The sequence below is a fragment of the Paroedura picta genome, chromosome 3 (assembly GCF_049243985.1).
Source record: "Paroedura picta isolate Pp20150507F chromosome 3, Ppicta_v3.0, whole genome shotgun sequence".
NCBI lineage: Eukaryota > Metazoa > Chordata > Lepidosauria > Squamata > Gekkonidae > Paroedura > Paroedura picta.
The window spans coordinates 6,532,462-6,557,296 of NC_135371.1; the positions used below are offsets into that span (position 1 = coordinate 6,532,462).

Sequence of the window (24,835 nt, forward strand, 5' to 3'; positions counted from 1 at the left end):
CTCATTCTCCTCCCTCTCTGAACAGAGACATGGCAGCAAATCTTTGAAGTTTTAGATTGTTTTAAATGTAAATTATAAGTTTTAAAATGTTGGGATTTTTTTTTTGTAGCTGCTCTGAGTCCAGAAAGAAGGGTGGCATCTAAATTTGAGAATTAAAAATAAATAAATTTTTCCCCTTCTGCCATCTTTCTGGGCTGGGCTGGAAAGGGTTAACTGGATGGTGCCTTCTTTTCTAGAGGCCCATAAATGGGCCCACCTGTTTCCTCTTCTTCAGGCAGCTTGCCTTTTTTAAGAATTTTAATTTCTGACTGGCCTTTCTTTAGTCCCAGGTGAAACCCCAGAGTTCTCAGGAGCAGGTGAGTGCTAAGAAAGAAGGAGAAATGGTGCAATAAAATCGGAGTCCAGTAGCACCTTTAAGACCAACAAAGATTTATTCAAGGTGTGAGCTTTCGAGTGCAAGCACCCTGGGCCCTGGTCAAATAGAAACAACAGAACATATACCTCTTCACAGCCAGTATTATAAGGGTAGACATCCCATTTTTTTCACCCTTGTTACATAAATTCCCAGGGCTCCCAGGACAATTTCATAGTTCCTTATTGCTCATAGTAATGAATGGGTTTAAACTACAAGTACAACGATATAGGCTAGATATCAGGAACAAATTTTTCACAGTCAGAGTAATTCAGCAGTGGAATAGGCTGCCTAAGGAGGTGGTGAGTTCCCCCTCACTGGAAGTCTTCAAGCAAAGGTTGGATGCACACTTTTCTTGGATGCTTTAGGATGCTTAAGGCTGATCCTGCGTTGAGCAGGGGGTTGGACTAGATGGCCTGTGTGGCCCCTTCCAACTCTATGGTTCTATGATTCTTCTCATGGATGCTTTGGGCTGATCCTGCGTTGAGGAGAGGGTTGGACTAGATGGCCTGTGTGGCTCCTCCCAACTCTATGGTTCTATGATTCTTCTCATGGATGCTTGAGGCTGATCCTGCGTTGAGCAGGGGGTTGGACTAGATGGCCTGTGTGGCTCCTTCCAACTCTATGATTCTATGATTCTATAGACACAGATTGTGCTGCTGTGTATCTGTCATCATCCATTAGAATAATCTTCTAGGTGTTATCTCAACTGAGCACTGCCAGAATGTGTTTTTATGCTTTTAGCAGTTTGATAGTCTTAGTTATTTTACGTTTCTGGCGAAAGGCTTTTCGCTGCTTTAGTGGTTTGTTTCCTGACTGCTCTTCAACTGATTGTGCATTCATTTTGGTATCCTGGGCTATGACCGTAATAAAGATCTTTTTAAAAAATGGGGGGGACACATGAATTGCCGTTTCCCAAGGTCGATTCTCATTTGCAGCCTAAAGAACCGGAATGGAGAAGCAGGACTCAGCAGAACCAGAGCCCAGGAGGAGTCTGCTGGAAGGTGGAAGCTCCTTGCAGGAATACCTGAGTTCAGTGGACTTTCCTCCAGCCCAGTGGGATAACTCACAAGTGAAGGAGGACCTATTTTGGGATTGCTTTGAACGTTCTCCAGGCTCTTCCAGGGAAGCAGGTGTTGCTGGCCAACAGTCTGAAGGACCATGGGCAGCCGAAAGCATGCCAAGTGTCAGTCAAGAAACTCCTGGGGAGCAACAAAGTTTTACCTCGTCAGGAACAGAAGACGTTCTAGAGTATTTCCCTGCCTTGGCTGAACTGTCTGAGCCAAAGGTAAGGTATTTTCCCAAGCTGCTCACAAAGTGCAGCATCCACATCCTCTCGTTGGTCAGGCGGTCGGTAGCAGACACCAACCACCACACTGTTGGTTTACCCTCACTTATTTTCACCCATTATTTTTAAGGATGTCAGTGCCCAGCTAGGCCCTGGGGAATCCCCTAGAATTATAGCTCATCTCCAGGCAACAGAGATCAGTTCCCCTGGAGAAAATGGCTGCATGGGAGGGAGATCTCCATAGCATTGTACTCCACTGAGGTCCCTCCTTGGCCCAAAACCCGCCCACTTCTGGCTTCTGCTCTCAAGTCTCCATACGTTTCTCAACCCAGAGCTGGCAGCCCTGTTTATACTTCAGCTACTCTGGAGTTACTCTTGTGACTTACATTGTTGGCTGCTGTGGGTCTATCTGTTAGGATGAATGTGGGGAAGTGGTGTAATGATAAGATAAAGCAACCATCGTCATGACCGAGGAAACAGTATCTGTTGATCTTTGCAGCCCTGCAAAGCATTCTGAGGAAACAGGTCTCTTTTAGGTGCAGGAGTTGTTGAAAGAGATGTCGTTTGAGTCTCTCTTCCTGGATCTGAGTCCATCAGATTTCTTGAAGATGGAGGCCGAGGGAGATGGAGAAGCCAACTTGGAAGGTAAGATTCACATCCCAAATTATGGGATGAATCATTCAGGCTACTGCTAGTCGCACTCTGTCCAGGTTGGGCAAGCACGCTTTCTCACTTGGTCCCTTCCTACCCAGCCACAGGACCTCCATCTTTGAAGGGCTGAGCTTCAGACGACTCTGCTTGAGCCACTTTGTCACTGTTTCCAAGCATCTGGCTAAGTTTCTAGGGGAGAGTCAGGGTTGGTCATCCATCAGGAGGAAGAGCTGGGTGTCATTCCCATATTGGTGGCAACCCAGGCCAAACCTCCATACCAGCTGAGCAAGAGGACACATGAAGATGTTAAATAAGATAGGAGAGAGGCCTGCTCCTTGAGGGACCCCACCTGTGAGCTAGTGGTGAGGGTGATGATTCCGTCTCTCTCTCTCTTCCTCTCTCATGTTTTTTATTTGCTTTTCCCCCCTCCCCAAGCCAGAAGTCTACCAGATGATGGCTATTATTCCCTAGCATAGGCGAATTAGCATTTATCCAACGCTGAATTTTTATTTGCAGCCCGAAGAATAGAGTTGGAGAAGCATGACTCAAGAGAACCTAAGCCGTGGGGGACGTCACTGGAAGGTGGGAGAGAAACTCATCCTACGGAAGTTGGATCTCCAGGCATTCCGAGAATGAGTTCATCTCCACAAAAAGCCAAAAGACGGAATGAGGATGTGCCACCATCCTGGAGAATCTCACTGCAGGAATCTGTGAATTCAGGGGAAGCCCCCCATGCACAATACAGTAACACACAAGTGCTGGAGGATTGCTTTGAAGGTTTTCGACCTGGAGGACAGTGGGAAGCCAAAAGCATTCCAGATGTCAGTGAAGAAGCTCCAGTGGCCCAAGGAAATAGTTCCTCACCTAGGGCGGAAAACACCGAAGAGCATTTCCTTATCTTGACTGAGCAGTCTGAGCCAAAGGTAAGGATTTCTAATTTGAATAACTGTTAGCAGCTGAAAGATGGGATGAGATTCTCAGTGTGGCCTCCAGACCATGGAAACTGGGTTCAGGTCAACTTGTAGATTATTGATTTTGCAATTTAGGCTTGTTTTTCTTAGTGGAGTTTCAGAGGAGCTTCAAACATCAGTTTCCTCTCAACCCTTTTTACCCTCATCAAAAGGAGCGCAAGGTGGATTGTTTTGAGAGCATCATCTAGGTGAACTTCTGTGGCAGAGCTGGGATTGGATCCTGGATCTCCCAAGAGATCTCCAATGGTTTAATAACCCCCTATATCGTGCTGTCTCGGTGTGGTGCTTAAGTTCTATTTCAACAAGTCCGGAATTAGTTTTGTGTCCTATATTTGTGAGTGCAGTTGGAGCTATTTGTGAGGATTTGGATGGGGAAAGTGGTGTAACGACAGGTAGATGTAAAGCAGCCATCTTCACAATTGTGGAAAGGGGATCTATTGCTCTTCACAGCCCTACAAAATACCCTGAGAAAACACCTCTCTTTTAGGTGCCAGAGAAGTTGGAAGGAGGGTTGCTTGATTCTCTCTTTGTGGATCTGAGTGTCTCAGATCCCTTGAAGGCAGAGGTCAAGGCAAAAGACAGAAAGGGTGGCTTGACAGGTAAGGTTTTTGTTTTGCAGTTATGGGATGGAAGTACTCCCTGGGGAGATAAAGTGGGATCTGCACAGTTGATCCTTCTGGGGTGCAAAATAGCAGAATCCTTGAGGTTGGGAATCTGAAGTGAAGGCAGATGATCTCATCTCTCTCTCGATATCAAATCTGAGGTATCCAATAGACCAGTGATCTGCAACCTTCTTGAGGCTACGGACCAGCGGCGGCGGGGAGGGTGATTGCCCAAAGTTTCTTACTGGGGGTGGAGGTGGGGAGAGGGGGCCGCGGCCCAGTGGTTGGGGACCACCCCAATAGACCACTGGATGAAGGTTGGGTTAGTGTTCTTCAGGCAGGGTTGTCAACCTCTTGGTAGGGCCTGGGAATCTCCTGTTTAGTCACCACCCTCCCGAAAATGTCTTCGAACCCATCTTGTCCTCCTCAGAGCCAGGAAGCATCTGCAGAGAACTTATTTATATATATATATAAATAATCCCTTGGACTGCAAGGTGAACAAACCAGTCAGTCCTAAAGGAGATCAGCCCTGCCTGCTCCTTAGAAGGCCAGATCCTGAAGATGAAACTCAAATACTTTGGCCACCTCATGAGAAGGAAGGACTCCCTGGAGAAGAGCCTAATGCTGGGAGCGATTGATCGAGGGCAAAAGAAGAAGGGGACGACAGAGAATGAGGTGGCTGGATGAAGTCACTGAAGCAGTCGGTGCAAACTTAAACGGACTCTGGGGAATGGTAGAGGACAGGAAGGCCTGGAGGATCGTTGTCCATAGGTTCGCGATGGGTCGGACACGACTTTGCACCTAACAACAACAACAACAACATATATATATATATATATATATATATATATATATATATATATATATATATATATATATATATATATATATATATGTGTGTGTGTGTGTGTGTGTGTGTGTGTGTGTGTGTGTGTGTGTGTGTGTGTGTGTGTGTGTGTGTGTGTGTGTTTTCTTTATGTTTTCAAGCTGTTTGGTTATATAGACAGAAGCCTATCTGATGTTTTCTCAAGCATGCATGATTTGGCTTTTACAGTGTCGATATTCATTCTCAGACCAAAGAACAGAGTTTGAGAATCATCGCTCTGCAGGACCTAAGCCACAGGGGACGACGCTGGAAGTTGAGGGAGAGACTCATCCTACTGAGGTAGGATCTCCAGGCAATCAGAGGATGAGTCCATCTCAAGAAGAAATGAGAAGTCCCAATGAGGATGTGCAGCCGTTCTGGGGGACCTCACACCAGGAATCCCTGGATACAGCAGGGTCTCCCCAAGCAGAGCTTAGTAACACACGAGTGGCCGAGGACTGCATTGAAGGTTTTCAGCCTGGAGAACAACTGGCAACCGAAACCATGCCAGGTGTCAGTGGACAAGCTCCTGGGTCCCGAAGAAGGAGTGCCTCATCTCAGACAGAAAAGGTTGCAGAGCGTTTCACCCTCTTTGATGGGCAGTCTGAGCTAAAGGTAAGGATTTTTTAAACTTAAATAAGCGTCATCAGCTGAGAGAAGGAATGAGAAAATCAGTAGGACCACCAGAGGAGAGAAAACTGGGCTTCATCTATGTTTGAAGATTTTCTCGTACATTTGATAGATGGGTGTTTATATCTTTGCCCTTTTTTCCCACTGAACGGAGATCCCGAGCAACTTCAAACATCATTGTCTCCTTATCTGCTTTCATCCTCTGCAGGGTGGATTATGTTGAGATTGTGTAGGACGAGTCCACAACCATCTCATGAAGTTCTGTGGCCAAGCTGGGATTTGATCCTGGTTCTCCAAGACCTTACTCCAACTGTCTAACCATTGTACCGTGCTGTCTTGGTGTGCTGATGGGTTATATTTTAACTACTCTTGAATTAGTCTCCTGCCCTATATTTGTAACTTCTGTGGGGTTGATTGTTAGGATCAGGCTATGGAGAGTAGTGTAATAATAGATATAAAACAGTCATCTTCATCATTGGGGAAAGTCTATCTGTTGGTATTTGCAGCCCTGCAAAGTATTCTGAGAAAATACCTGTCTTTTAGATGTCAAAGCTGTTGAAAGAGAGATCTCTTGATTCTGTCTTCCAGGATCTGAGACCATCAGATTCCTTGAAAATGGGAGTCAAGGCAAAGGAGAGAGAGGGTGGCTTGAAAGGTAAGTTTTTTGTTCCACAGTTATGGGATGGAAGTACTCCTCGGGGAGATAAAGCAGGAACTTTGCAGTTGATGCTTTTGGGTTGCAAAACAACTGAATTACTATACCTCACTATCTTTTTGGGGGTTGTTGCTGTTGAATAGTTGTGTTGCAGTGAGTTGCCCGGTGGTCACTTACAGGCCTAGCCCTGATGAGTTAGCGTATTTGGCCTAGTGGGCCAAAATAGAAGAAGAAGAAGAGTTGGTTCTTATATGCCACTTTTCCCTACCCAAAGGAGGCTCAAAGCGGCTTACAGTCACCTTCCCATTCCTCTAGCACTACGAATGGCCCTACTGCTGCCTTTTACTGACAAAAGCCAAGGCCCAAAGGCTGGCAATACTATAGTGGTTGCCTAGCTACAGACACATTCATTTCTTAAAGCTATAGATACCACTTCTCTTAGTTTAATAGATTAGAATTCTCAGTTTTATTTTAGTTTTTAGTTTCAGATTTTTCTGCTAACCTAGGGCTTTTTTATGCTTGTAGAAAGCTCTATTCGTTTACATGTATTTTATGTTGTGTATAATTGTACCTGATCACAGGAAATCTGCTTTTAAATGTGTGACATCCCCATGTGTACAACTACACTTTATAAGTTTTTTAAAAAGTGTTTTTTTACATTAGGGTAAGATATCTGTATATGAAATTGGAAGATTGTAGCATTAGATTTACAGTTTATTAATGGTTATAATTTGATTGGGAATCCCATTTTAGTTTGTTACAGATGTGGCTGGTAATTCCATAAATAAATATATATGTTTTTCGTTGTGTTTTTCAATGTTTTTTATCAGGAAGCCAGAATTCTACCAGATGTTTTCTGGTGGGTTACTGTTCCTGAGCATACGTGATTTGGCTTTTACTGATGTCGATTTTCATTCGTAGCCCAAAGAACAGAGTTCGAGAACCATCGCTCTGCAGGACCTAAGCCACGGAGGAGGTCGCTGGAAGTTGGGGGAGAGACTCATCCTACCGAGGTAGGATCTCGAGGCAAGCAGAGGATGAGTCCATCTCCTGAAAAAATGAAAAGACCCAACGAGGATGTGCAGCCATTCTGGGGGACCTCACGCCAGGACTCTCTGAATACAGCAGGGTCTCCCCAAGCAGAGCTTAGTAACACACAAGTGGCCGAGGACTGCATTGAAAGTTTTCAGCCTGGAGAACAACTGGCAGCCGAAACCTTGCCAGGTGTCAGCGGAGAAGCTCCTGAGTCGCAAAAAAGCAATGCTGCACCTGCAACAGAAGACACTGTAGAGTATTTCACCATCTTCATTGAGCCGTCAGAGATAAAGGTAAAGATTTTTATTTATTTGAATCGATGAGGTGGAATGAGATAATCAGCATGGCCTCCGGAACACAGAAAATTGGGTTGCCCGTCCACTTGAAGGTTATATGGATGCCATTCTTATTCCACTGAATGGGCATCCAGAACACCTTCAAAAATCTTTTTTCTCCTTCATTTTTACCCTCATGAACAAGCCCACAATCATCTTGTTCTCCAAGGTGCTGGTCCAACAGTCTAATCTAGCTTTTCTCACTTTTTTTTTTTTACCATTGAGGAACCCCCAAAACATCCTTCAGGCTTTGAGAAACCCCAAAAGCAATTGTATAGAATGCGGTTGGGAAGCATAGCTGTGAACATGCCCACCCAGGGCCCCTCCACTTCCCACCCCCTCAAGGCCCATCAATGGCCATTTGTGGTGGGTGGGTTAAAATGACCATATATGGTCATTGTTGTTGTTATGTGCGAAGTCGTGTCCGACCCATCGCGACCCCATGGACAATGATCCTCCAGGCCTTCCTGTCCTCTACCATTCCCCGGAGTCCATTTAAGTTTGCACCTACTGCTTCAGTGACTCCATACATCCACCTCATTCTCTGTCGTCCCCTTCTTCTTTTGCCCTCGATCTCACCCAGCATTAGGCTCTTCTCCAGGGAGTCCTTCCTTCTCATGAGGTGGCCAAAATATTTGAGTTTCATCTTCAGGATCTGGCCTTCTAAAGAGCAGTCAGGGCTGATCTCCTCTAGGACTGACTGGTTTGTTCGCCTTGCAGTCCAAGGGACTCGCAAGAGTCTTCTCCAGCACCAGAGTTCAAAAGCCTCAATTCTTTGATGCTCGGCCTTCCTTATGGTCCAACTTTCGCAGCCATACATTGCAACTGGGAAGACCATAGCCTTGACTAAACGCACTTTTGTTGGCAGGGTGATGTCTCTGCTTTTTAGGATGCTGTCTAGATTTGCCATAGCTTTCCTCCCCAGGAGCAAGCGTCTTTTAATTTCTTTGCTGCAGTCCCCATCTGCAGTGATCTTGGAGCCCAGGAAAATAAAATCTGTCACTATCTCCATTTCTTCCCCTTCTATTTGCCAGGAATTGAGAGGGCCGGATGCCATGATCTTTGTTTTCTTGATGTTGAGTTTCAAGCCAACTTTTGCACTCTCCTCCTTCACCCGCATCAACAGGCTCTTTAGTTCCTCTTCACTTTCTGCCATTAGAGTGGTATCATCTGCATATCTGAGGTTGTTGATATTTCTCCCTGCAATCTTGATCCCAATTTGTGACTCCTCTAATCCCGCATTTCTCATGATGTGCTCTGCATACAAGTTAAATAGGCAAGGCGACAGTATACAGCCTTGCCGAACTCCTTTCTCAATTTTGAACCAGTCAGTGATTCCATGTTCAGTTCTCACTGTTGCTTCTTGACCTGCATATAAATTTCTCAAGAGACAAATAAGATGCTCTGGTATTCCCATCTCTTTAAGAACTTGCCACAATTTGTTGTGCTCTACACAATCAAAGGCTTTAGCATAGTCAATGAAGCAGAAGTAGACGTTCTTCTGGTACTCCCCAGCTTTCTCCATGATCCAGCGTATGTTGGCAATTTGATCTCTAGTTCCTCTGCCTCTTCGAAATCCTGCCTGTACTTCTGGAAGTTCTCGGTCCACATATTGCTGGAGCCTAGCTTGTAGGATTTTGAGCATAACTTTGCTAGCATGAGAAATTAGTGCGATGGTGCGGTAGTTTGAACATTCTTTGGCATTGCCCTTCTTTGGGATTGGAATGTAAACTGACCTTTTCCAATCTTGTGGCCATTGTTGAGTTTTCCAAATTTGCTGGCATATTGAGTGTAGCACTTTTACTGCATCGTCCTTTAAGATTTTGAATAGTTCAACTGGAATGCTGTCACTACCACTAGCTTTATTGTTGCTCAGACTTCCTAAGGCCCATTTGACTTCACATTCCAGGATGTCTGGCTCCAGGTCAGTAACTACCCCATTGTGGTCATCAGGGATGTTAAGCTCGCTCTTGTATAGTTCTTCTGTATAATTTTGCCACCTTTGTTTGATCTCTTCTGCTTCTGTGAGGTCCCTACCATTTTGGTCCCTTATCATACCCATCTTTGCATGAAACGTTCTCTTCATATCTCCAATTTTCTTGAAAAGATCTCTGGTCCTCCCCATTCTATTGTTTTCTTCTATTTGTTTGCACTGTTCATTTAAGAAGGCATTCTTATCTCTTCTAGCTTTTCTCTGGAATTCTGCATTCAATTGGGTGTATCTTTCTCTTTCTCCCTTGCCTTTAACTTCCCTTCTCTCCTTAGCTATTTGTACAGCTTCCTCAGACAGCCATTTTGATTTCTTGCATTTTATTTTTCTTGCATTTTATATGGTCATATCATCTGATAAATGTTTAACAAATTTTTAAAAAATATGCAAAATATGCTTCCACCCATCTATGACCATCAAGAAAGCCCAGGATTTCACAAAACCTCTGTTGAGAAAGCCTGGCCTAACCACTGTACCCTACTGTCTTGGTGTGGTACTGGATCCTTCACCAACTCTGGAATTAGAAGAAGGGTTGGCTCTTATATGCCACTTTTCTCTACCAGAAGGAGGTTCGGAGCAGCTTATAGTCACCTCCCCTTTCCTCTCCCCACATCAGACACCCTGTAAGGGAGGTGAGGCTAGGAGAGCCCTGAGATTACTGAAGAAGAAGAAGAGTTGGTTCTTATATGCCGCTTTTCTCTACCTGAAGGAGTCTCAAAGTGTCTTACAGTCGCCTTCCCTTTCCTCTTCCCATAACAGACCCCCTGGGAGGTGGGTGAGGCTGAGAGAGCCCTGATATTCCTGCTCAGTCAGAACAGCTTTCTCAGTGCTGTAACTAGCCCAAGGTCACCCAGCTGGCTGCATGTGGGGGAGCACAGAATCGAACCCGGCTCACCAGATTAGAAGTCCGCACTTCTAACCACTACACCACAGTGGCTTGTGCCTTATATTTGTGACTGCTATGGGGCAATTTGTTAGGTTCAAGTTCTTCCTCCTGATGGATGACCACCCTGACTCTCCCCCAGAACCCTTAGCCAGATGACTGGAAGCGGTGATAAAATGGATCAAACAGAGTTGCCTGAAGCTCAACCCTACAAAGACGGAGGTCCTGTGGTTGGGTAAGAAGGGGCTACGGGAGAAGCGCCTCTGCCCACCCTGGACGGTGTGCAGCTCTCACCAACACACTCCGCCAGGAACCTGGGCGTGATATCACTCTGGATGCTTCCCTCACAATGGAAGCCCAGGTCACAAAGGCTGGCATTCTATCACCTCTGCCAAGGCAAGCTACTAGCGCCCTACCTGGACCCAGAGCACCTAGCCACAATGATCCATGCGACGGTCACCTTTAGACTGGACTTCTGCAACTCGCTCTATGTAGGCCTACCCTTATCCTTGATCCAGAAACTACAGCTGGTTCAGAATGCTGCAGCCAGGATTCTCACTAAAACACCGTGGAGATCCCACATCCGGCCGGTACTCCAGCAGCTCGGCTGGCTCCCAGTTGAATTCCGGATCAAGCTTAAGGTTCTGGTAATCACCTTTAAGGCCATATGCAGTTTGGGCCCAGTGTATTTGAGAGAGCCTCACTGTCTATACCCCCAAAAGAGCCTTACGTTCCGCCACCTCCAACTGGCTGCGGATCCCTGGCTCCTAAGAAGTGCGTCGGACCTCAACAAGGGCCAGAGCCTTCTTGGTTCTGGCCCCACCTAATGGAATGAGCTCCCTGAGGAGATCAGGGCCCTGCCCGCACTTCCACAGTTCTGCAGGGCCTGCAGAAGGGAGCTCCCCCACCAGGCATTCAGTTGAGGCAGAACATCTACTAGTCCCCGCTCAGAAACCCTCCCATGACTGAAATAATTGACCTCCCAATTTTATTATATATTGTATTACTGTTGAATTGTTGCAATTTTATTGAAGGTTGCTCAATGTTACAGACTATGTAATGTTCCATGTAAGAGTTATTCAGTGTTCAATGTAAACCGCCCAGAGCCGCAAGGAACGGGCGGTATACAAATCCAAATAAATAAAATAAATAAAATAAGGTATGGGAATTGGGGTAACGACAGACAGAAAAAAAGCAGTCCTGTATCTCTTGCTTTTTGCAGCCTTCCAAAATATTCTGAGAAAACCCATCTGTTTTAGGTGCCACTTGTGCTGGAAAAGATACCGCTGAATCTGAGTCCATCGAGTTCTTTAAAGACTGTGGTCATGACAAAGGAGGATACAAGGGCTAGCTTGACGAGTAAGATTTGTGTTTTGCGATTTTGGGATTTGAAGTATTCTCTGGAGAGAGAAGAGATCTTTGCGGTTTCTCATTTTGGGGTACAAAGTGCCAGAATCCTTGATGTTGGGAATCTACAAGGAAGGCAGATGATGTCGTCCCTCTCTTAAAAATGAAACCTGATAGCTCACTTGGCAAGAGTTGGCTTGGGGTCCTCCCAGTAGGGGTCGCATCCCCCAGTAAGGGACTGGTGATCTTCTGGAATGGCAACTCATTTGAAGACTAGATGTCTGTTCCCCTGCAGACTCTATGGCGTTATTCTCTGACCCATCTTGAGTCTTCTGACCCATCTTGTCATCCTCTAGCCAGGCAGCAGCTGCAGGGAACTTATTTCCCCAGTACTGTAGGGTCCATTTCGGATGGGGGGGGGGGAAGGGAAAGGAGCCTCACCTGTTATCCTGATCAGATTTGAGTTTCAAGTCTCTCTTTTTTTCAATTTTGCATCTGAACTGATGATTTATTTGCCTTGTCTTCATCATAAACTGGGCGATCTTTTAAAAGACAATGCAAAAAAATGTAGAATTCATACAATGAGCAAGGCAATAAATGGATCCTCCAAATTAAATGACAATTATGATGTGAGGGATGGGGCGGAGTCCAAAGCATGGTGAAATGGAGAAAATGCACGGGACCATGTTGCCATTTAGTATGAATTCAATAAACAGTATGTGGGTTTATCCTGAGTGTTGTTGTGCTATGTATCGATGAGGGAAATAAGCAAGCAAATTCTAGGGGTATGACCTTTCAAAGAGAGTTGAGTGAAGACACCGGCCATAACAGCTAATTAAAACTGGGCATGTTAATTGGCTAACCCTCTCACCACCAGGAGGCAGATTCTGTACATATAATGCTTTTGTTTTGTGTTTTTAAGTCTTTTTTGGTTTATGTAGCCAGAAGTCTATCCAGATGTTTTCTGGCGGGTTACTGTTTGGCATTTACCAGTGTTGATTTTCATTTGCAGCCCAAAGATCAGAGATGGACAACCATGATTCATCAGAATCTCAGCAGCTGGAAGGTGGGAAAGGGCGTGGCCTTCTCAGTCCACCTGGTTCCTTAAGAGGTCTTTGCAAGAAATTAGGGGAGGGGGCTGGCCTTTCTTTAATCGCATATGAAATGCCATGCAAAAGTTTCCAGGTAGAAGTGAAGAAGAGTTGGTACTTATATGCTGCTTTTCTCTACCTGAAGGAGTCTCAAAGCAGCTTACAGTCACCTTCCCTTTCCCCTCCCCACAACAGATACCCTGTGAGGTGGTTGACCCTGAGAGAGCCCTGATATTACTGAAGAAGAAGGGGCTTTCCGCACCGGGATCTTTGTAGCAAATTGGTTGCTGAATGAAAAATCGCCATTTAAAATAGTGGAATTCGTCATTATGCATACCTGCCTTTGTAGTGGAATCCAGTTGCGTTTTGTAGCGTTTCCCACAGGCTTCCGGTCTCGGCAAAAATCGCTAGAAAGGAAGCGCTATTGCCAAGCTCGTCCCGCCCCTGGCCGTCAAGCAGCCAATGGGCAGCCGTTAGCATACTCCCAAACAGCCCCTTTCCCTTTAAGAAAGTTTAAAAAAAAAAAAAAAACAGACCCATTGCAACGAATCTGTGTTGATTCGTTGCAACGGAGAGACCCATCCAGCTGCCTGGTGTGTTTGAGCTGTCATTTCATCGTTGCCACGCTCCCTCCGAGTGAAAAAAAAAAATCCCCCCCCCTCTCACGGGCCCGATTTTCGGCTGAAAATCCAATGGGCAGCCGTTAGCATGCTCCCAAACAGCCCCTTTCCCTTTAAGAAAGTTAAAAAAAAAAACAGACCCATTGCAACGAATCTGTGTTGATTCGTTGCAACGGAGAGACCCATCCAGCTGCCTGGTGTGTTTGAGCTGTCATTGCATCGTTGCCACGCTCCCTCCGAGTGAAACCCCCCCCCCTCACGGGCCCGATTTTCGGCTGAATGAATGTGTAAAAAATAAAGGGAAAATACATCAGCAAACGGGCTTTTCTGTTGTTTGTGCTTTAGTGACCCTGGGGAGGGACTGAAGCCGGGGAAGCCTCTAAACAGAAAGAGGCTCGCTGGTGCGTTTATCCCCGCTCGCTCGGAGAAAAAAAAATGGTGATCGCTTCGCCGGAAGATCAGAGGAGAGAGCCAGGGGGAGGGACTTTGTAGAAACCGCAACAATGTTAACGCACAGGTCTTTTTCGCTAGTGTTGCAGATTGGTTGCAGGAGTGTATCGCTTTCCGGAGGGTGAATCCACTTTTGGGGATTTCCCTGAAAGCGCTACAAGGAAGCGCTTTTTGCAGATTGGTTTCAGGTGTGTGGCAGATTGTCAACGACGTTGTGCATAACAGCAAATCAGTAGCGTTTTCAATTGGCAACCATTGTGCGATTTTGAAGGCGTGCGAAAAGCCCCAAAGAGTTGGCTCTTATATGCCGCCTGAAGGAGTCTCAAAGCAGCTTACATTCACCTTCCCTTTCCCCTCCCCACAAAAGAAACCCTCACTTCCTTAAGTGAGCAGTTTTGAAGGGGCCGCTGGATTCATTCTATGGCTATATTTGAGTAGAACTTCCCCCAGCAGGGAGGCTGATAAAGCTAGGCAACTGACAATAGAAAGAATAAAACATGGGTGGTATCTCCTTCCCTCCAAGTTAAGACGAGTTGATTAAAATTGATACTCTTCCTTTTTTCCCTTCCCTGAAGGAGCTGCTGTACAAGCGATGGTGGGAGAGGAGGTGATTGTTCAGTCGGGCAAATCTGAGAAAACTGGTCCTATTGGGTCACCTGTAGTTGGACAACAGATGGCTTTCCTTGGTGCTGAGATACAACAAGAAATTCAGCAGGGACTAGAAAGTTGTGCCCAACTTGATCCAGTGAGAAGAGAAGCTGACCAAATTTTAGGTGGAGAAACCTGTTTGAGAAGAACACCGGACACAGAATATGGTGAAAAGTTGGTGCTGAAATCTGGCATCCTCAAGAGTGTGGAAGTCCAGAAAAAGAAAAAACTCCCCAAATATAGTGGCATAAAAGCGTCTATTTTAAGACACAAACAAATCCAAAAAGGAGAGGAGCCATACAAATGCTCACATTGTGGGAAATGCTTTAGTACAAAATCTGACCTTTCAAAGCATGAACCAATTCACACAGGAGAGAAGCCATATAAATGCTCACATTGTGGGAAATGCTTTAGTGCAAAATCTGACCTTTCAAAGCATGAGCGAATTCACACAGGAGAGAAGCCATATACCTGCTCAGAATGTGGGAGTTCTTTTAGGACCCATACCTACCTTTCAATACATCTCCGATCCCACACAGGAGATAAGCCATATCAATGCTCGTATTGTGGGATATGCTTTACTACCCGTTCCAACCTTTCAAGGCATAAACGGTCTCACACAGGGGAGAAGCCATTCCAATGCTCACATTGTGGGAAAGGTCTCTGTTCTAATGCAAGCCTTTTAAAGCATGAACGAACCCATACGGGAGAGAAGCCATATCAATGCTCATCTTGTGGGAAATCTTTTATTTCCAGTTATAACCTTTCGAGGCATGAGCGGACTCATACAGGCGAGAAGCCATATCAATGCTCACTCTGTGGGAAGTGTTTCGCTTCGAGTTCTGGATTGACCGAACATGAACAAGCCCACACTGGGGAGAAGCCATATATATGCTCATATTGTGGGGAACGTTTTATTACCAGCTCCAAGCTTTCAAGGCATGAACAATCTCACACAGGTGTGAAGTGTGCGTAGACGGTGCGCAATTATTTTCATTCTTGTTCAGCGCTTTCAAAGCATTAGCGAACCCACAAAGAAGCCCATATAAACACCCCTATTGTGGGGCATGTTTTACTATCAGTTCCTACCATTCAAGGCATAAATGACCTCACACAGGCAAGAAGCCATGTACACATTTATATCGCAGGAAAAGTTTTTGTTTCCGTTCAAAACTTTCAGTGCATGTTCGAATTCACGCAGGAGAGAAGCCATTTCAACGCTCCAAGTGTGGGAGAAGGTTCACTCAGAGGATACATCAGAAGACTCATATGAACACCCATGCTACGGAGGAACTTTGAGAGAACTTGCCTAGGGGACTTTGCCATATGTGCACAATTCATTAGATTGCCTGCTGGTCCCATCTTTTTGATTACCTGATGAATGCAGCGTTTGCCACGAGTGAGATTGTGCCCAATGCCTCTCCCCATTCCTTTCCTTCTGTCCCATGACCTACTTGCCTGTTGATCAATGCTGGAGTTTTAATCAAAAGCAAAAGACATGCTTCTAACAGGTGAAAGAAAGGTGTCACAGGACTCGATCGGGTTAATCTGTACAAGAGCTAAGATGGATTTATCAGTCAGTGGACACCTCTCAGAATGTCTAAGGCAGGGATCTGGATGGATTTTCTGTTCCGTTGGATCAAGACAGCCCAATTTTTAAATGTGCTTTTTAGAAACGGCGGTGGGCTGCCTGAGACTTTAGGAAAAATGTTTTATCTTTTTAATACAAATATATGATATATATGACACATGGGTCCACTTCACAATGCATTCCACTTAGGGTTTGTCACATGGCATACCTTGTACTATAAAACAAGGGTAGTCAACCTGTGGTCCTGCGGATGTCCATTGACTACAATTCCCATGAGCCCCTGCTGGCAGGGGCTCATGGGAATTGTAGTCCATGGGCATCTGGAGGACCACAGGTTGACTACCCCTGCTATAAAACATAATGGTGGTGGGTTCCATTTCAGGGTTGGATGCTGAGGGGGATACATTCTTCAAACTCAATAAAGACCCATTGTTTTAAAATAGATGATTTTAATTTAGAGGAGTCATTTGCTGTCCTTTTTTCCTTCGGAGGATGGGGGAGCCTAAACACAGCACTCAGCTGTGTCGTTAGCATATTTAGAATAGGAATTTCGTGATATTTTTCAGAGTCTTCTATTGATTGGCTCATTTGGAGACATCTCCTTTGAGCATACCTCCTCCCTGCTTTCCTGTAGAACAGACAGACTGACTGAAGAACAACAGTTAGACAGTTAGGAATCTCTCTCTCTCTCTCTCTCTCTCTCTCTCTCTCTCTCTCTCTCCTTTCATAGTCACAACATTTGTTTCTCTTCTTACTAAGACAATTTTATTCTTTTAAGCAGCTTGGTGCTCAGCTTCTCTTGCATATTTAAACTCTGCGTACAAAAAGAACCCCAAGAGGCAGGTTAGAAATAGTCAATAGTGACTTGGTCAAGATGATGCACTGAGCCTAGATTAAGGCTGAGAGATGACAATTTTGAAACATAAAACATAAAATTTTAAAACATCGTGGTGCTCACTGACCACTTTCCAATTCCAACATAGCACATGCGGTAGGTAAGCGATTGCAAAGGCTGGTAATTACTGTTTTGTTTCAACAGGGAAAATAACGTGATCACATGCTATTCTGTTCATAATGTTAAAATGAGGTCACGTGGAACATGCTAGTTCATTAAGAAAAATAGACAGAAGCAACAAAAAAAAATACCCAAGTTCTTAAGACTAAAAATCGTAACCATTCCAGAACAGACCATTCTAGAATTAATGACCTCCATGGCAGGGTTTATTCTAAAGTGCAGCGTGTCACATATGGTGGGGCAGAAAAATAAAATGTGGGCAAACCAGGCTCCAGGCTGGAATTACAGCTCACCTCCAGGCAATAGAGATCAGTTCCCCTGGAGGAAAGACAAACTGGAGCATGTCCAGAGCATGGCAACAAAGATGGTGAGGGGTTTGGAGATCAAGACATATGAGGAAAGGTTGGGGGGGGGGGAGGATCTGATAACCATCTTCAAGTATTTAAAAGGCTGCCATGTAGAGGATAGAGCAGAGTTGTTCTCTCTTGCTGGGGAGGGACAGACCAGGCTTCCTTGGGAGATGGTGGGTTCTCCATCTATGGAGATTTTTAAGCAGAGGCTGGAGAGCTATCTGACGGAGGCTGGTTCTGTGAAGACTCAAGGGGGTGGCAGGTGACAGTGGATGAGCGATGGGGTTGTGAGTGTCCTGTATAGGGCAGGGGATTGGACTAGATGACCCATGGGATTCTTTCCAACTCTATGATTCTATGAAAGGGCTGCTTAGAAGGTAGGCTTTGTAGCATTATGCCCCATTTGTAGCATTATACCCCAAGTCCTTCTCCCCAAACCCCACCCTCTGCAGGCTCCACCCTCAAAGTCTCCCAGTTTTTCCCCACCTGGAGCTGGCAACCCTAGCAGTAGGAAATTGGGTTTTGTACAGTTGGCAAGATGGGCTTTGAAAAGGGACAGCATTATTTTTCAAGGCAAATGGATGAGAAGAAAAGAGAAAGCAATCAAAAATTCCAGTGAAGCTTATGGTCATCCCAGTCTTTACAGCGATATATTAATTAATAGTATAGTATATTATTGGAACCAACTACTCCAGATTTGTCAAATGTATTTTCTCCAGATTCCTGTAGTCTGCAGAGGAGCTGTATTTCCAGGGGTCCCCAGGTCCCACCTGAAGGCTGACACCTGTATGCTGGGGACCTGCAGACCAATTCTTTGCTGCCTCTGTTCTGAGCATCGTGGCAGGTAGAAACTCAAGCAGAGGTGTACACTGAATGGAAATGCTCCGTGTACTAAATCTCCATCTGCCACCCGGAATATAATTGGGATCAGGGAGAGCTAGCCCTCATGTTTCCTTTGCCCTTTATTTGGGAGGGGCTGGAAAGGGTTAAAAGTTCAGAGCCCTAATTTCCAGAAGCCCATAAATGGGTGTGGCCTCCCCAGCAGTCCTGGGTCTTCTTTGGTGGGGAAATTTGTCTAGAGCGGCCCTTCTATTAATTGATATGGGCTTTTCCCCAAGACTAGGTGAGTGGGCAAAGGGGGGGGGGATGGGGACAGGGGCTAACAAGAGCCTGTGAAGCAGTGTGAAAGAGCATAAGGGGCTTGTTAAATCTCAGGTCACATTGTTTGGTTCTCACCATGGCTTGGATTCCTTCTAGCCTTGCTTTCTCATATATAGACCAAGCTCAAGAGGTGGGAATGCTTGAACATGACCAAAGAGTCCCTTTTGCTCCTGTCTGATATAATCTGTGAGTTTATTAATGCTTTCCTGGAGTGAGCCCCAATAGACTCGAGAAAGATCCAGAGTAGACCTGCTTAGAATTGGTTCAGACGTTTTCAGGACATGCAACCTCTGAAAACAGAAGTTCCCATTAATTGCTGAGGTTATTAACGACCAATAGACAAATGTTTGGAGGAAAGCAGAATCTTTAGTCTGGGACCACGTTACAATTTGTGTCCCTGAGTTCTCCGGTGTTATTGAGGACAAAACCCTAGAAGTTTGCTTTTTGAAAATAATATCTTGATTCAGGATTAATCTTGAGAGCCAACGTGGTGCAGTGGCTGAAAGAGGTATTCCCTTATCTGGATTTGATTCCCCACTCCTCCAGATGCAGTCAGCTAGGTGACCTTGGGCTAGTCACAGTTCTCCTAGGGCTGTTCTTGCAGAGCGGTTCTCTCAGAGCTCTCTCAGCCCCACCAGTCTCATAGGTCAGTCATTCTCAATTGGGGTTACTTGAGTTGGTTTTTAATTTTTTTTAAAATATATATATATTTAAAATTAGCTAATCCAGGGAGGAGTCAGGAGGACAGAGTGACTTTCCTGACAGAGCGGTTTCTCAGTGGAGCAGGCTTCCTCGGGAGGTGGTGGGTTCTCCATCTTTGGAGATTTTTAAACAGAGGCTGAATAGCCATCTGACAGAGAGGCTGTTTCTGTGAAGGCTCAAGGGGGTGGCAGGTTACAGTGGATGAGTGATAGGGTTGTGAGTGTCCTGCACAGTGCACGGGGTTGGACTAGATGACCCAGGAGTCCCAACTCTATAATTCTGCTCATCTTTATGGTCTGTGGTGGCCTTGTTGAATTCACTCACAACGGTAAAGGAATGGGGGATGGATAGTCTGGAGATGAGCCAGGGATTCCCAGGCCCCACCTAGAGGCTGGCATCCCTAGCCAAAAGCTACGACACCCGGATCCAGTGAAAGGACTGTGCACAGCCTGCACAAGGATTCCTTTCTTCCCAGGTTTCCCCCCGCAGCCATTTCCGAGCCTGGGAAAATATATTCTCAGGTCTCGCTTGGATTGCCAAGTGGTACCTGGAGATCTCCCAGAGTTACAAGAGATCTCCAAATCACACTGATCATTTCCCCTGAGGAGAACTGCTGCTTTGCATGATGGACTGAGACGATTGCTGCCTTGTTTTGCTCAGGCAAGGGACTGCACCCACAAAAATTAAACTGACTTCTTATTTAACAAGCATTTTATTTTATTAGTGATGCCACGCACACGGTAAACATGCCTAGTAGGACCTGGGGATTGCCTGGAATTACAATTCCAGACCACAGAGAACAGTTTCCCTGGAGAAAATGGCTACTTTGAAAGGTAGACTCCGTGGCATTGGGCACAGCTCTCTCCTGCTTGAATATCTGGATTCCTTTGCTTGCAACGGCCTTCCTCCAGCCATCTTGTGCCAGCAGGGCTCTTGAGAAGAAAGTCTGAGGAGGGGAACTGGGAGGAGCCAATGGGGGGAGTGCAGCAGATTCAGCTCTTCCCTCCCAATCCCTTTCCCATTGTGTGTGAATCCAACAAGGCCCCCACAGACAAGACAGATGAGCAAAAAGCCACTCTGTTCTCCTGACTCCTCCCCGGGTTAATTAAATGTGTATATATATATGTGTGTGTGTGTGTGTGTGTGTGTGTGTGTGCGCGCGTGCGTGCATGTGTATACACACACATACACACACATATATACACACACACACATATACACATACACACACACACACATATATACACACATATACACATACATACACACACATATACACATATACACATATACACATATACATATATATATAACATAATTTTATTTATAATAAAATATATTTTATATAATTTTATTATATATATTTAGTTTTTATTTTATTTTATATATTATAATTTATATATTATAATTTATATTATTTTATTTTATATTTTTATTTATAATAAAATATAATAAAATTTTATTTATAAGTATATATTTGTGTGTGTATGTGTGTGTCTGTCTCTCCCTGTGTGTAAAATTAAACACTCTGCTGGTTGGGGGGATTTGGAGTAACCCTTCGGGGGCTCTGGCATGACCCTAGAGTAACTAGTAACGCTGGCTGAGAATGACTGCACTAATGTAATCTTGAGCCCTGTCAGATGTCCTGACTTAATACATATTCTTTGGTTTCAGGTGTCCAGATGGCTGGCAGAGGTGTGTCTTGATTCTCCCCTCAACAGAACTGGATGCCTCAGAGGCTGTGAAGATGGAGGGCCTTCCAGTGGGTGATGCTGAAGCCATTTTGCTGGGTGAAGATTCATGGGCAGCAGACCTTCTAAATACAGAAGTCGAGCAAAAGAGGAATGATAAAGCTGGCTGGCTAGGTACAGATTCATACGCTGTGGACAAGCTGGGTCTGGCAGCCAAGCAGGACAATGATGGAGACCCTGGATGGGTGAGTGAGGATTTATGTCCAGCAGATGTCCTGCATGTGAAGGTGGAGCAAGAGAATGATGGAGAAGCTGGCTGGCTAGATAAATATTTATGCCCAACAGACAATGTGAGTATGAAAGGCAATGGAGAAATCAGCTGGTTGGATACATATTTATGCGCAGGAGACAACCTGAGTGTGGACACCAAGCCAGGGGGTGATAGAGAAATCAGCTGGTTGGATACATATTTATGCGCAGGAGACAACCTGAGTCTGGATGCCAAGCCAGGGGGTGATGGAGAAATCAGCTGGTTGGATACATATTTATGCGCAGGAGACAACCTGAGTGTGGACACCAAGCAAGGGGGTGATGGAGAAATCAGCTGGTTGGATAAATATCTATGTGCAGGAGACAACCTGAACATGGAGTTCAAGCAGCAAAGTGGTGAAGAAACGCACTGGGCAAATAAAGATTCATGGACTTTGGAAGTCAAGGAAAGGCATGGAGAAGATGGGAGGCTGGAGAGAGAACCATCTCCTGTAGAGACCGTAGCTGTGGAGGTCAAGCAGGAGGCAGAGGAAGATGGTGGTTGGCTGGGGAATGATTCATGCGCAGTAGACACTTTGAGTGTGGAAGTCAAGCCAGAAAGTGATGGAGAAATCAGCTGGCTGGATAAACTTTTATTGGCAGCAGACAGCCTGAGTGTGGGTGGCGAGGAGAACAATGGAGAAGCTGGCTGGGTGGGTAAAGATTCATGCGCAGCAGACACTATGAATACACAAGTCAAGCAAGAGTGTGATGAAGATGGTGGTTGGCTGGGTAAAGATTCATGTGCAGAAGAGCCTCAGACTTTGGAAGACAAGGAGAGACATGGAGAAGATGGGAGGCTGGAGAGAGAACCATTTCCTGCAGAGACCCTGTCTGTGGAGGTGAAGCAGGAGGTGGAGGGAGAGGAAGTTGGTTGGCTCAGGAAATATTCATGCGCAGTAGACAAGTTGTGTGTGGAAGTCAAGCCAGAAAGTGATGGAGAAACCAGCTGGTTGGGTAAACTTTTATGGGCAGCAGATAGCCCGAGTGTGGATGGCGAGGAGAACAATGGAGAAGCTGGCTGGTTGGGTAAAGATTCATGCGCAGCAGACATCCTGAATACGCAAGTCAAGCAAGAGAGTGATGAAGATGGTGCTGGGCTGGGTAAAGATTCATGTGCAGCAGACGATTTACGTGTGGAAGTCAAGCAGGAGAGTGGTGGAGAACTTGTGAGACTGGGTAAGGATTCATGTGCCTGACTTGATGAAGGCCTGTGTCTGGAGGGCATGTATCCTTTAAAGTTGGGCATGATCAGGGAGGGGACTGACAGTAGTAGACAGATTTGGATGGGACGGGGAGGAGCCCCGGGACTGGCATGGATACAGCTATGCTTCCCAACCATATTCTGCATAATCACACCCCTTCTTGGGTTTCTCAAAGCCTGCAGAATGTTTCAGGGGGTTTCTCAATGGGTGAGAAAGGCTGGATTAATCACTTGATAGGACATACATTGTGCATGACTGACAAAAGGGCGCCATGCAGCTTCTGCACCGTGCAGAAATTCCTCCCAAGGCAGCCATTAAAACGTCACCTGAAATTATATAGAACAGCGGTCCCCAACCTTCTTCTGGTCGGGGACTGCCTCCGGGGGTGGGGGAGAGCCAGCGGCCCGGCTGCCGCAGTTGCTCATAAACGTGCATGCCCAATTGCTGCACATGTGCGTTTTGGCCACCAGGTGGCGCTAACATGCATGCGCAGAGTTGCCGTGCATGCGTGTTTTGGCCACCAGGGGCGCAAACGCGCATGCGTGGCAGTTCCGCGCGTGCGCGTTTGTGTCGCTGGCGCGCCGGCTGCCATACTGGCCTCTTTGCCCCCCCCTCTCGCTGCAGGGGGGGAGGCAGGTGTGGCCGCTGGCGGCCCGGTTTGATGGTCTTTGCGGCCTGGTACCGGGCCGCAGACCAGGGGTTGGGGACCCCTGATATAGAATAATAACAACAGCAGGAGGGAGACGATTCCTTCCATGTGAAATATAGATTATTTAAATTACAGTTCTTTTTTTTTTTCCCCAGGAGATGCCGGAAAAGGAAGTGAGGATGAGAAGGACTATCTTTAGCAGGGAGTTCCTGAGCAAAGTGATTTCACTGGGCCACTGAGAGATGGAATGCATTTTCCCCGGGGGACTGAGGGACAGGAAGGAAGTCCGAAGGGACTAGAAAGTTGTGCCCAACCAAATCCAATGAGAAGAGGTTTTCTCTCAGCAGACCAAAGTTTTATGTGAGGCGGCTTCTTGCGGGAGAGAAATGGAGGACAGAGAAAGTGGCATTCTGACCTTCCCCAAAGTCAGGTGATCCTGAAAAAAAGACAAAAACCGACATATGCTCAGCATGTGGGGAAATTTTTGCTTGCAGTTCGGGTCTATCAAAGCGTAAACAAACTCACGCAGGAGGGAAGCCATATAAATGTTCAGAGTGTGAGGGAAAGCTTTAGAACCAGTTCCAACCTGTTATCCCATAAACCAGGGGTAGTCAACCTGTGGTCCTCCAGATGTTCATGGACTACAATTCCCATGAGCCCCTGCTGGCAGGGGCTCATGGGAATTGTAGTCCATGAACATCTGGAGGACCACAGGCTGACTACCCCTGCCATAAACGACCTCACCCAGGAGAGTCACCATTATCCATGCATGAAGCACTGGAGAAAGTTTGCTCCTAATTCCCCTCTTACAAGATATAGAATCAGGGGTGGCCAAACTGTCCCCCAATTTGGCCACCCCTGATGAACGCACACAGGAGAGAAACCGTATGACTGCTCGGAGAGTCGGAGAAGGTTGAGTTGCAGTTCAAAGTTTTCAGTTCCTAAACAATCCCATGCAGGAGGGAAGCTGGATAAACGTGTAGATTGTGGGGAAAGTCACAGTACCAAATCTGTTCTTGCAGTACACACGTGAAAATCCACATCAATCTGCAGGAGAATGAGGCCCATTTTAGCAGTATTGGCTTGTTCCCCATTACAGAATGTTTGATTACCTGGTGACAGGTGCAGCAAGTGAAGATTCTGTCCTGTGCTTCTCCTCCAGTTCCTTCACCCTGGAATCTGTTGCGTGTTGACACGAGCTTCAGTCTTGCCCTAATGCAGGGGTAGTCAAACTGCGGCCCTCCAGACGTCCATGGACTACAATTCCCATGAGCCACTGCCAGCAAATGCTCATGGGAATTGTAGTCCATGGACATCAGGAAGGCCGCAGTTTGACTACCCCTGCTCTAATGCAAAGGGTGTGATGCAGAAAGCTGAAAAGGACTGGATCATATTAAATCTGACTGGAAAATCTATGCAATATAGCCTGATGGGGTTTTGGCTTGTGTAGACCTCTCAGACGGGGATTTGAATGTAGTTGCTGAATTGGATACCACTGAGTCAGCAGAGTCCAGTTTTAAAGTCGGCTATTCAGAAATGGTGATGCGTTACCTGAACCCTGGAGGAAAATGTTACTTTATCTTCCTGATACGAATTTGCTGTGTGAAAGATGGGGCTTTCCCACAATGACTTGGGGTTCTGGGTTGTCACATTGTATGCTTTTTAAAAAATGTATGGAGTCAATTCCAG

At 45.9% G+C, this 24,835-nt stretch overlaps 1 protein-coding gene and 1 long non-coding RNA gene across 4 annotated transcripts; both read left to right on the forward strand.

Moving 5' to 3' along the window:
- The first annotated feature begins 297 nt into the window (after window positions 1-297).
- Window positions 298-16,309, forward strand: LOC143834209 (uncharacterized). 3 transcript variants are annotated; one of them, XM_077330822.1, is made up of 11 exons: window positions 298-356; window positions 1,351-1,700; window positions 2,237-2,345; window positions 2,868-3,274; window positions 3,810-3,921; window positions 4,998-5,404; window positions 6,008-6,074; window positions 6,996-7,402; window positions 11,577-11,676; window positions 12,677-12,730; window positions 14,401-16,309. In XM_077330822.1, exons 2-11 carry the CDS (start codon window positions 1,365-1,367, stop codon window positions 15,447-15,449), a joined length of 3,048 nt encoding a protein of 1,015 aa, XP_077186937.1. In that variant the 5' UTR covers window positions 298-356; window positions 1,351-1,364; the 3' UTR covers window positions 15,450-16,309. The 3 variants fall into 3 exon arrangements, with proteins under 3 accessions (XP_077186937.1, XP_077186938.1, XP_077186939.1); XM_077330823.1 differs by lacking the exon at window positions 12,677-12,730; XM_077330824.1 differs by lacking the exons at window positions 12,677-12,730; window positions 14,401-16,309 and having other exon boundaries at window positions 11,540-11,676.
- Window positions 16,310-18,457: 2,148 nt separating this feature from the next.
- Window positions 18,458-24,438, forward strand: LOC143834442 (uncharacterized). Its single transcript, XR_013229774.1, has 4 exons — window positions 18,458-18,552; window positions 20,967-22,471; window positions 23,302-23,753; window positions 23,861-24,438. It is a non-coding gene; the product is annotated as an uncharacterized LOC143834442 (long non-coding RNA).
- The last annotated feature ends 397 nt before the right edge of the window (window positions 24,439-24,835 follow it).